Source organism: Sorex araneus, chromosome 1 (genome assembly GCF_027595985.1).
Source record: "Sorex araneus isolate mSorAra2 chromosome 1, mSorAra2.pri, whole genome shotgun sequence".
NCBI classification, from domain to species: domain Eukaryota; kingdom Metazoa; phylum Chordata; class Mammalia; order Eulipotyphla; family Soricidae; genus Sorex; species Sorex araneus.
Genome location: NC_073302.1, coordinates 39,119,371 through 39,131,640, shown reverse-complemented (window position 1 = coordinate 39,131,640; position 12,270 = coordinate 39,119,371). Strand labels below are relative to the sequence as shown.

Below are 12,270 nucleotides of genomic sequence, written 5' to 3'. Positions count from 1 at the left end.
ATCTTTTTTATAACAGTTTATTCCTCTTTTTATTATTTGTGAATTATACATCTACTCTCATATTACATATTATATTATTATCCTCTCTGAAAGATATAATGCCAATTTTAAAAGAAAGAAATTTAGAATACTTAATTCTCCCCGCCTGCCACCACCACCACCAAACATCACATAGTATTCACCTAAATACAACTAAAAGCTAGAACCTTCTATCTCTCAAGAATACTCAGGAATTCATCCCTTGCTATGCTGGCTCTACCCTTGAGGCATTTTGCCGCAAAAGCTCAATGCTTCCTTGTGGGTTGGGCTAGATAGTGGCCCCATGATAAAGATCGTTAAACCTTATTCTGTGGTCAGATGGGATCTGTGCAGTTCAGCTTCCACTCCCTTACCTCATCCCTAACAGTCCCCAAATACTGGATACATACACTTGTCTTTCAGAATTTTGCCAGTGACGGCCTTCGCACCCTCATGGTGGCCTACCGAGAGCTGGATGATGCCTTCTATGAGGCCTGGAATGAGAAACACAATAAAGCTTTCCTGTCTTGGGAGAATCGAGAAAATGAAATAGAATTTGTCTATGAAGAGATCGAAAAAGAATTGGTGGTTAGTGTGACAAAGCCAGGAACACACTAAGGGCAGTATGGGAGTTGGCGGTCAGCAACTGAACAAGAGTTCCAAGAATGGCTTCCAGATGATCAAAAGCTTGAGACTCAGTATATCCAGGGTCTTTGAATCTGTTAATAATGATAAAAGATACTAGTAAATTTCATCTTTCTGTCAGTGGTTCTTATCCCAAAGCAGCTCACAGAAGATATGTAATCTACAGAAATCAGGATTTGAATAGTGTATAAATTATATAGTCTAGAGCCACTTGATAGAATTATCAAGGCAAAAATATTCACTTATTAGTTCAACGTTCACTTGTTAAGTGACACCTATGTACTGTTTTGAACCCTAGCACTAAGCAAAATAGATTTTAAAAATAAGGGTTTTTTGGGAGGTACACACACAAATAAAAGAAAAGTAAAAATAATAAGTTAGATCGTAAAAGTGTTACAGGAAATAAAATAAAGCTAGGGAATTCTGTGTGTCTGTGTGTGTGTGTAAGGGGAGAGTATAGTTATTATTTTAAATTGATAGCATAGTCTTCACTGTGAAGGAGACATCTGAGCAGAGTCCTGAAGAAGATGGCAAGCCAAACAGATCCCTGACTTACTTTCCAGACAGACTGTATGGCAAGCCCACAGACCCCAAAACAGAGGTAGGCCTCGATCGTTAGTTGGACAGCAGTGCATCTTCTATGACTGATACAATGCTAATGAGGAGGAGAGAGAAGAAAAAGATATGAGACGGCAAGGTTGTAGATGATCTTCACAAGATAATATAATATCCAAGAATGAGAATTGATAACCACTGGAGAGTTTATCCAGAGAAGTGACGTGATTGCTTTTTGTTTTTAATTCTTTTTTAATTTTTGTGTATATAAAAAGCCACAACCATTGATACAATGCTAGAGTTGAAATTGATGAGATAACAAACCCCAATATTAAAATCAATTAGTGTAAGGAAAAAATTATCTTTTATGTGAAAACTGTGAGTAAGAATGTCTACTTGCCTCCTCCACTGTCCCAGAGTCCCTGCTCCCAACTCCCCCAAGGCCCCTGTTGAGGTAAGCTGCTTCCTACTAAAGACCAATGCTCAGTTTTTGTTGTCTTTGGCATTTGTTATTCCTGTAAGATATTTCTTTATGCCCCAGATATGAGGGAGATTATTCAGTACCTGTCCCTCTTTTTCTGATTTTACTCAGGATGGTTCTCTACAGATCCATCCACACAGCAGAAAAATCGTATGTTAAGTAGCCAGGTAGTATTTCATTTCACCCAGTCATCTATTACTGGACACTTAAGTTTACAGATTTTGGCCATGGTGAATAGTACTGCAATGACCATGGGAGTGCAATACATTTTCTGAATTGTTTTTGGGCCTTTGGATTAGATGCCAAAATGTGAAATTGCTGGGTCAGATGGAGTTCAATTTCTGCTTTTTTGAGAAGAGTTCATATTGTTTTCCAAAAGTGTTGGGCTAGTCAACTGTCCCACCAGCAGGGAAGGAGGATCATTCCTTTTGTTCTCACATCCGCAGCAACACTGCTTGTTTTTCTTTGTGAAATGTGCCAGTCTCACTGATGTGAGATGATATCTCATAGTTGTTTTGATTTGCATTTCCCTGATGATCAGTGATGCAAAGGGTTATTTCATAAAATTTTTGGTCATCCCTAGGTCTTTTTTGAAGTAGTTTCTGTTCATCTATCTGCCCACCTCCCCCCACCACCATATTCTTATTGAGTTGGAGGGGAGGGGTTCTTGAAAAGTTCTACTAGTGCTTTATGTATCTTGGATATTGACCCTTTGTCAGATGAGTGGTGTACAAATATTTCCTCCCACTCTATGGGGTATCTATTCTGGTCCTCTTTTCTTTTGTGGTGTATATCCTTTAGTTTAATGTAGTACAATTTGTACTACATCATTTTTTCCTCTTTGCTTCTTTTGTATTGCTTCTTTTGTTCTTGCTTCTTTTGTTTGTTTGGCCACTTACATTGAGTTATTGAAGATATCTCTAGATTCAATGTCATGAAGTGTTTTACCTATGTTTTGCTCAATATAATTTAGGGATTCAGGTATTATATTGAGGTCTCTAATCCATTTTGATTTGACTATTTGATTGGTGTCAGAAAGGAGATTGAGTTCATTTTTTTGCATCTGACCAATCAATTTTCCTTGATCTACTTCATACTTTTTTGTGCCCTTGTTGAAGATCAACTATCCATATACCTGAAGTTCTGTCTCTGGACTCTCAATTCTATTCCACTGGTCTCAGAGTCAGTCCTTAATCCACTCTCACACTGTTATGATTACTACACTTTATAATACAATTTAAAGTTGAGGAAAGAGAAACATCCCCTATTTTTTTCCCTAAAATTGCTTTGGCTATTCTGGGAGTTTTACTACTCCAGATAAATTTCAATAATATTTGATCCATGTATTTTTAAAATGTGTTAATTCATAAGTCTTGGTCTAGTACACATTCCTATGGTTGGCATTATGGAAATGTTGACAGGGAGAAAGCACAGTGTTTGACAAAGATACTTATAAAGGACACCTTAAAGAGTTGTAGTATATAGAATCAGATGAAATTCACACAAGTTCTTGTAAGATGAAAGAAAAAGTTGACTGGAATATGGGGATCCCTTGTCTCGATCCCACTTTTGAATACCAATGCTAGGAAGCATCTTATATGAACAAGGGCAAAGCAAAACTGTTTTGAGAATCAGACAATTTAGAAATAACACAATGTTATCTGTGACCTAAGCAAGTCTTTTCCCTCTATGATTTATGATTTTCTGTTTCTAAATTTTATTTTAGTGTATGATTCAAAAGTCACAGGTGTTAACAGGCAAAATGTGCTGAATGTTATATAATTGGGAACCTCATGCAAGGACAGAGCCAGCTTACTAAAAAGGATGTTTGTTGAGGTGACAGTTGAATAATACTAATGCTCTGATTCTTTTCTTTTTTAATGACTGATATTTATATTTGAAGCTATTAGGGGCCACAGCCATTGAAGACAAGCTGCAGGAACATGTACCTGAGACAATTATTAGCCTAAACAAAGCGAATATTAAAATATGGATTTTGACTGGAGATAAACAAGGTAAAAGAGGAGCTCTCTACTGATGGATCTTCTTCCCCATCCATCTTAGTCATTTACTTATTTTCTTTTTCTTTTTCCCTAGCAATTTATTTAATAATGTTCCAGGTCAAGTTCTTATGGGATATCTTCACTCCTGGCCTTATATGCACTTTGATAAATATATACCTAATGCTGTATTAGGCATTTAAGACGTGTATTAATAAATCAATTAATACATACCTTTTCATTTAGAAACTCACAACTTTAAACTTAGTAGTCTTTGACTACACATGATCTATTCCAAGGATTGAGTTTTCTTACCATGTCCTGCCAATCACTCTGAAATTCCTCTTGATTGTACCGCAGACTTTGCTCAGAGTTTGTCCTCTCTCACCTGTATTCCTGAAAGAAATTCTGAACTTATCTGTGTTTTGCTCTTATTCACTTAAGCATAGCTTACAAATATTAGTTTGATACTCCTAAAATATACCACTTGTATGACGTTTTCCTTTACTCAAAATATCTACAGTTACTCCATGTGATAAAGATGAACTTCTCTGAACTTCTCTGTTGCCTTCAACATCTTGATAACCTACTCCTATCTTTCTCTCCATCTTTATGTGACCATTATCTTTAACACAGCCAAACAAACCAATTCCTGATCTTGAGACTCTGGGTTGTTTCCCCATTTGAATTTTTTCTTCCCCTCAGCAAATGTTACTATCCATCAAGGCCTTCGTCCAAGACAGTACCCATAACAACTGCTATTTCTGTCTGAATCTGGGTAGTATTTGTAGCCATTGGACTTAATTTTTTATTGCCTCCTTAGTATAAATGTATTCCAAATTCAAGATTTTTTAATAAAAGAATAAATGAAAATGAAAATGTAAATGAAAGACTAAAGCCTAAATATAAATCCACATAAAATCTAGTATAGGGGGCTGGAGCGATAGCACAGCGGGTAAGGCATTTGCCTTGCACGTGGCCGACCCGGGTTCGAATCCCAGCATCCCATATGGTCCCCTGAGCACCGCCAGGAGTAATTCCTGAGTGTAGAACCAGGAGTAACCCCTGTGCATTGCCGGGTGTGACGCAAAAAAAAAAAAATCTAGTATAGTGGGCTGAGGCTGTGGCTCAGTGATAGAGCATGCACCTCGCTTGTGGAGAAGCTGGGTTCAATCCCCAGTGCCACAACAAAAAGAAATAAAATGCCTAACATAGAAATTGGCATTTTAATATTAAATAAAATACATCCATGCTAATTGATACAAACTGAAATTATTTCAAGAAACAAAAAGACTTTGTGGAGAAGTGTAAGTCAGAATGGGGTCTTAGTTATTAATATAACTCAGAAGTCTGTACAAATATAAGGCTCCTTTGACTTGAATATCATCTCTACCAACTCACTGAAAATTAAACTTTTAGCTGCATTCAAGTCAAACATGGAAAAATGAGTCCCACATCCCACTGTTAGAGCCTCTGTACACTCTGTACACTGTGAAGACCTAACCCTGATGTGACTTGTGTTCCCCCTGCCCTGCAGAGACAGCTGTGAACATTGCTTATGCTTGTAGAATATTTGAGGATGACATGGATGGCATATTCACCATGGAAGGCAATGATTATGGGACTGTTAGACAAGAACTCAGGTACATATGGGAAGATGGCCACAGTTACTTCCTCAATTCAAGATTTCCCAGATCCAGCTCTTTGCCTGCTATGGGTCTCAAATTCCCAGAAGGAATAGAAAATAACTGGATGAGGAAACCTCACTTTCCATTAAAAAAAAAAAGCTGAACTAAAATACTTGAAAGAACCTTATGGCACATTAAGGAGTTGGAGTATAGGAGGGAGAGAAGTGTGAAATGGGGCGCTGAAGGCAGAGGCGCATCTCAGGAGGCTGAGGTTTCCCTGGCTTCACTGAGGCCCTATACCCACATTGGCCACTTTCCCTCTGGGGCACATTTCTCTTCCTAAGGTCTAGGACTTTGGTTCAGATTCTAACGAATACTCTTTGCTTTCAGATCTGCAAGAGTACAAATGAAAATTGAAAACAACCAAATATCGAATTCTTTCACAGTGGAGTCAGATACGTCTGTTAATCTACCTGATGAGTTTCCCAAGGGCAAATACGGCCTGGTCATCACTGGCTGCAGTCTGGTGGGCAAAACAGAGCGAGAATTCTGTTCTCTTATTCCAAGGAACTTTTTCCTAGGTCCAACCCACTTCTGGGAAATTTCAATCCCTTGTCCCATGAATCACCCTATTCTCCCTCCCTTTGAGTACCCATGCCTGACAGACCTTTTCCCAGTATTCTCTAGAAATAATAACAATAATAATAATGAGGAGGAGGAAGAGGAGGAGGGGAGGAGGAGGAGGAGGAAGAAACCAATGTCTTATCCAAATGCTTCATAACTTATATGGTCTGTCATTTACGGGTAAAGGAGAGTGAGCAGAGCCAGTTCTTCAAAAAGTCACTTGGACTTCTGGCCCTGTCAGCTGCTTTGCTTCTTGAGAGCCCCTATTTTCCCACTGGAGGCTGCATCAGAAATGAGGCTGCCTAGAACTGGCTTGGCCTCCTTGTGGGCCGTACCCCTTGGGAGCAGCTTTGCCTGACCTATACATAGTACAGGCACATGTAGAGGGGAGGGGCAGGGCCTTGGAAGATCCTTTACTGAGAGTCTTTTGGGGTCGCCTGAAGGCTGGGTATGTCCTGGTCTGCAGGCCCATGCTCTAGAAGGGGACATGGAGCTGGAACTGCTGGAGTTGGCGTGCTTGTGCAAGGGTGTGATATGCTGTCGGATGACACCCCACCAGAAGGCCCAGATGGTAGAGCTGGTGAAGAGGTACAAGAAGGTGGTGACACTGGCCATCGGGGATGGGGCCAATGACGTCAACATGATCAAAGGCATGTGAGGGGTGGGAGGCAGAAGCCCCCAGCCATGAGCTTACTCTTTCCTTTCTCCCATAACAGAACTGGTTGCACTGACTGGCTCTTGCTTCTGCATTTTAAATGCATTACACATATGTGTGTGGGAAGGAGGGTGCCCAAGCAATGTTCAAGGGGCCCCAGGACCTCTACCAATGATTCTGAGCCAACCAGGTCAGCAGGTCAAGTGAGGGCCCAGGGATGCAGCGATGCTGAGGGTTGTAGAAAGTACAAAGATCACCTAGGACAACTTTGAAGTACTAACCAGGCCAAGCATTGTTGAGTTACAACATCAAAAAGTTCAAGGGACTGACGAGGTAAATCTAGAACCCTGGGTTTCATCCTTCACACTGCATGGTCCCCTAAGCACCACTGGGAGTGACCTCTGAGTCCGAAAATGGGAGAAGTTCCTAACCACTACCTGGGTGGCCAAAAAAAAAGCAAAATAAAATGCAGATGAAGGGGCTATAGTCTAACATGCAGGGGAAAGGCAAGCCACTAAAGAGAACATACCCCTGTTAGGAAGTACTAATCTAACCTGGGCCTCATTGTGTTTTCCAAATGTGAAATAAGGGGTTTGTACAACAAGAACACAGCCTTCTTTTATACTTTTCAGGCTGGAAACCCAGCAAACAAGTTCTGTGGTTGAAAAGCTTCTGGGGTTTCTTTGCAGCTGCCGACATTGGGGTTGGCATCTGTGGCCAGGAGGGAACGCAAGCCATGCTCAGTAGTGACTTCTCCTTCGGCCAGTTCCACTATCTCCGGCGTCTCCTGTTGGTCCATGGCCGCTGGTCCTATATTCGCATGTGCAAATTTCTCAGCTACTTCTTTTACAAAAACTTTGCCTTCACTGTGATACACTTCTGGTATGCCTTCTTCAGTGGATTCTCTGCACAGGTAGGTGAGTTAGCACTCTGGTCAACTGCATCTTCTCTTGTAACTCCCTCACCCCAATTTCATGCCCTTTCTTCTATAGAGACTAGTGTGTGATACATGGCCATCCATCCTTCAGGCCATGCTAATACCACCCCCACTCCTACACTTGACTTCAGATTTCTAAACACCCATTTTTTATTTTGCTATGCCTTTAGCTTGACATTAATTCATTTTTTTTTCTGGAAGGGATTGTGTGGTGCTCAGGGGTTATGCTTGGCTCTGTGCTCAGGAGTGACCCCAGGAAGTACTCAGGGGACCAAATGCAGTGTCAGACAGGGGTTTAACCAGGGTCAGCCACATGCAAGCAAGCACTTTACCTCCTATACTGTCTCTCTAGTCCCTAGGAATTAACTCTTTGAAATACTTCTTTAAAATAGTCATACCATTTTTCTGATATTGAGACCTAGAGTTTCTAAACATAAATAATGGGGGAAGGTTGGTGGATTCCTGGGTTTGCAGACAGATTTAACATCTGAAGTAATCTTTATGGAACTGGCCAAACTTCAAAGAGATGCCATGCCTTGCCATACAAACCAGTTATGGGGTTTTGTAGCCATACTGGTTGGAAAGACTACTTCCATTTACTTCTACTTTCCCATCCCAACACGCATATCCCAAATACACAGTTGTCCTCTGTTAAATTAATTTATATCCACATCTCAATACAAAATCCCTCCCAATGTAGTTAGTAATGACATCATGATTTTGATGTTTTAAAGGAGCCTTTTTCTTATGAGAAGATTTTTCAAGAAATTCTCCAAAGTTCCCCAATAGAAACAACCTCAGTCATCTTTTATCATCCTTACTGCTTTGAGGGGGCCCAGGGGAACAGCCCACAATAGTCAATGTTTACCCATCTCTAGCCTAGCAGAGCTGTTCTGTAGTTGTCTATATGAATGTGTAGCTGCTGACCCCTTGTGGTTAGTATGGAAAGAAATTCTCTAGGTCCTTGGGTCTGTACTAGCCTGTTGGGTGTGAGAAAGTGTCTGGTGCTATCTAGTGAGCATCATAAATCAGATAGAAAAGAACCACACTGGAGCCCTAAGGCACCTGAGGCTTCTGGTGCACTCCCTGCTCCCTGTCCCTGTCCCCTGGGTGCTGGCCATCCTCTTGCCCCAGGTCTCCCTTCCACTTCTTGCTTCTCTGAGTTAAATTTAAAGAGCATCACTATCTGCTCTTATTTCCTAGTTAGATTTTTTTTTGGCTTTTTGAGTCACACCCGGCGATGCTCAGGGGTTGCTCATGGCTCTGCACTCAAGAATTACTCTTGGCACTGCTTGGGGGACCATATAGGATGCCGGGAATCAAACCTGGGTCAACTGCATGCAAGGCAAACACCCTACCTGCTGTACTATTATTGCTCTGGCCCCGCCAGATATTTTTGCTGGAAATTTTTTCCAATGCCTCTCCCCAAAAGGTGAGATACTACATTAAGAAACTGGAACAGACACTAACTTGGGGGCTTCAAATCAAACAGACTCTTCCTGTGTAGGAGTGCAAGTCTCAGAAACTTTTACTCCCACCCCTAGTCTGCAGATAAAATGTACTCACACACACACACACACACACACACACACACACACACACACATACACACTCCCCTTCTCCCCCAGTGCCCTCACCATTAGTGTGAGGTATTACCTACTTCACCCAAAGCCTGTGTCCTCTGCCAGCCAACCCCTAACCAGCAACAAGGGTCTAAGCCAAGGCCTCCTGTCCACACGCCCTGACTCCATCCGACATGCCCCTAGGGAACACCAGATCCCCTTGCTATCCACGTACTGTAGCGTTCATTCTTCATATCTCTCATGTCTCATTCATGGTAGTTTATGGGTATTGTGGGATTTTTAAGATTATTATAAATCAGTTTTTTAAAAAAGAAAAAAAAAGCTCTCTGGGATTATATGCATGACAGGATTTTCCAAATCAGTCTTTGAGGGCTAGTCACAAATAAGCTCAATGTGGCCTTGTCCCGAGTCTTGGGCCTAGGTCTAAACGGAATAGAAACAATGAGAGTCTGGCGTCAGCCGTCTTAAATCTCTGAACTCTCCTGCTTTAGGTTTGTGTGGTGGTAGATGGGCCAGGGGAAAGGAGAACTAAGATGTCTTTAACCTGAGAAGTGGAAGTGGGACTTTAGATATCCTGAGATATTTAGATACCCTAAGATATCTCCTTGTATTCTTCCAGGCAGTTTATGACACCTGGTTTATTGCTTTTTACAACTTGATCTACACCTCCCTCCCTGTCCTTGGCTTGTGTCTATTCGACCAGGTAAGATCACAGCAAATCTTTCAGTCAAGACTTGAAGCCACTGGGCCCCTGATGAGTATTCGCCAAAATAAGAAGGATTGCAAAAGCTGAGTTCTACAAAATCAAGTGTAAATGGAATAATTTCTAGAGCAAGGAAGGAACATGTAGAGGTAGTATGGGATATTACCTATAAAAATATCATGGGATAGAGAATTTTCCACAGAGTATAATCATCAGTTTCAGGAATCCAAGTTTTCCTATATTAATTTTACTTTTGTAAAGGGTAACATGAAAATTGTGCTACCGGGACAACTGATCCACACAACAAGGAGGGGGGAAGGGTAGAAGGGGTGGGAACTAAAGAGAGGGGTGTTGGAAAAGGGATAAAAGTTCTTTATCCCACTGGTGATGGGTGTGGTGTTGGAATTGGAAACTATCATTAACACTATTGAAATCACATACCCCTAATCAATACAAAAATAATTTTAATAAAAAGAAAGAAAATTGTGCTATACAATAAATTGGGTGAGGAAAAATTCAGTGAAAGGAAATAGGTATTGTGAAAAACCTTGTGCTAACTAGGTAAAGCAAAGAGCTTTAAGAAAGGAGGGACTCTGGGGCTGGAGCAATAGCACAGCTGGTAGGGCATTTGCCTTGCATGTGGCTGACCCGGGTTCGATTCCCAGCATCCCATATGCACCCCCCCCCCAGCACCACCGGGAGAAATTCCTGAGTGCATAAGCCAAGAGTAACCCCTGTGCATCGCCAGTGTGACCTAAAAAGAAAAAGGAGGGACTCATACAGAGATAATGAGATTGTTGACCAAGTGCAGGAAGGTGTAGGTGAGTGTACTAAAGACCACGCCTGAGAATGTGGGTAAGAATATCGAGTTAGAGAGATTGCTTAAGGAATGCCACCTGTAATATCCAGAAATCCCTGGGCATTGAGGGTCCTACCTAATGCCTCTGATCCCTCCCTCTCCTTCTTACCCAACCTCCAGTCTTAGCACATGGATTAGAAAATGCCCTCAAAAGAAAAGTAAACTAGCTGAAATATTAAGATATCAAGGTTCCTGGTCTCCATCAGAGTAGGAAAGAAAATTCTCTGTCAAGTAGTAACCAGTCTCAGAGCAGCAAAAGAAATGAGTTATGTCACTGAGTTATCTTATCTAGGCTGGAGATAAGCATGACACTTAGCATGTTTGAAGTCCTGGGTTTGATCACTGTTACTGCAAAAAGTAAATACACAATGCCCCCAAATGTCTTATCCAGCTTCAGTGGTCTAGATATCTACAATCTCTCAAGACAAGTCCTGAGCTTTGTTATCTGCAGTTTTAGACTTAGGAGGTAAAGATGATCCATACTTCCATCTAGAGAATCCTCTCACCTGAGTTCACCAGTAGCTATAGAAATGGGAGTAGCATCATAGTACATGGATACTTCAAGGAATTGATCGCTCCCTGTTGGCCTCCCCTCTCCTTGATTTTTGACACAAAGAAAACTAAAAAATCTTTAAGAACTCCTGACCCAACTGGCTCCATCCCAAACTCCACTCCTCCTACCTATCTATTAATGGTCCCCTTTGCCAACTTCTCAAACCTAACTGCTGCCAGGTCCCACCCACCCCCATCCTATTCCCCCCCCCCGCCAACCACACACACACATGGTCCTAGTTTCTTCCATGACCTACATCTTTGCTTAGAGAGTAGGACTTCAGGAAGAGTCTGTGGTCATTGCTCTGTTCTCTGGTTCCGCTTCTCAAGTAATCCTTGAGGAAGCTACTAGGCAGCCTGGCAGCAGACTCTCTGATGGAGATGGGACCTTCTACGGAGAGACCCTGAGCCTTCTGCCTTACCCTCTGGTGCTTCCAGGATGTGAATGAAACGTGGAGCCTGCATTTCCCAGAGCTATATGAGCCAGGCCAGTTCAACCTGTATTTCAACAAAACGAAATTTGTGAAGTGTTTAATACATGGCATCTACAGTTCCCTGGTGCTGTTCTTTATCCCTCTGGGGACCACTTACAACACAGTGAACAGTGATGGGAAGGATGTTTCTGACTACCAGTCTTTCTCCCTGATGGTGCAGACCTCCTTGCTCTCCGTGGTCACAGTACAGGTGTGGCCAGTGGGAAGGGGGCTGGGGAGGAGATTGGAAAGGGGGGCTGTCTGGAAGAGAGGGAGGAAAGGGTGGAGAGAAGAGAAAGGAACATCTTCATTAGTAATTGATCAGGGAGGTGGCTGCTAGGTCTGACTATACGTGATTATAAAGTATTGCATATAAGATGATACTTTTCAGATTGCCCTGGAGACAACCTGCTGGACCATGATCAGCCACGTAATCACCTGGGGTAGCCTGGGCTTCTACTTTTGCCTCTCATTCCTACTGTACAGTGATGGCTTGTACCTACTGTTTCCCAGCTTCTTCCAATACCTAGGTAAGGCTCTGCCTGGTGTTTAACAAA

At 41.9% G+C, this 12,270-nt stretch overlaps 1 protein-coding gene across 1 annotated transcript in view; it reads left to right on the top strand.

The window, feature by feature from the left end:
• The window catches only part of LOC101541298 (phospholipid-transporting ATPase FetA-like), a 62,533-nt gene that overhangs the window by 48,502 nt on the left and 1,761 nt on the right, over nucleotides 1-12,270 (top strand). The window contains exons 16-24 of the mRNA XM_004600397.2: nucleotides 442-606; nucleotides 3,603-3,714; nucleotides 5,237-5,342; nucleotides 5,718-5,853; nucleotides 6,418-6,601; nucleotides 7,296-7,519; nucleotides 9,746-9,829; nucleotides 11,679-11,924; nucleotides 12,105-12,243. Coding sequence (XP_004600454.2) covers nucleotides 442-606; nucleotides 3,603-3,714; nucleotides 5,237-5,342; nucleotides 5,718-5,853; nucleotides 6,418-6,601; nucleotides 7,296-7,519; nucleotides 9,746-9,829; nucleotides 11,679-11,924; nucleotides 12,105-12,243 — 1,396 coding nt within the window. The remainder of the gene's footprint in view (nucleotides 1-441; nucleotides 607-3,602; nucleotides 3,715-5,236; nucleotides 5,343-5,717; nucleotides 5,854-6,417; nucleotides 6,602-7,295; nucleotides 7,520-9,745; nucleotides 9,830-11,678; nucleotides 11,925-12,104; nucleotides 12,244-12,270) is intronic.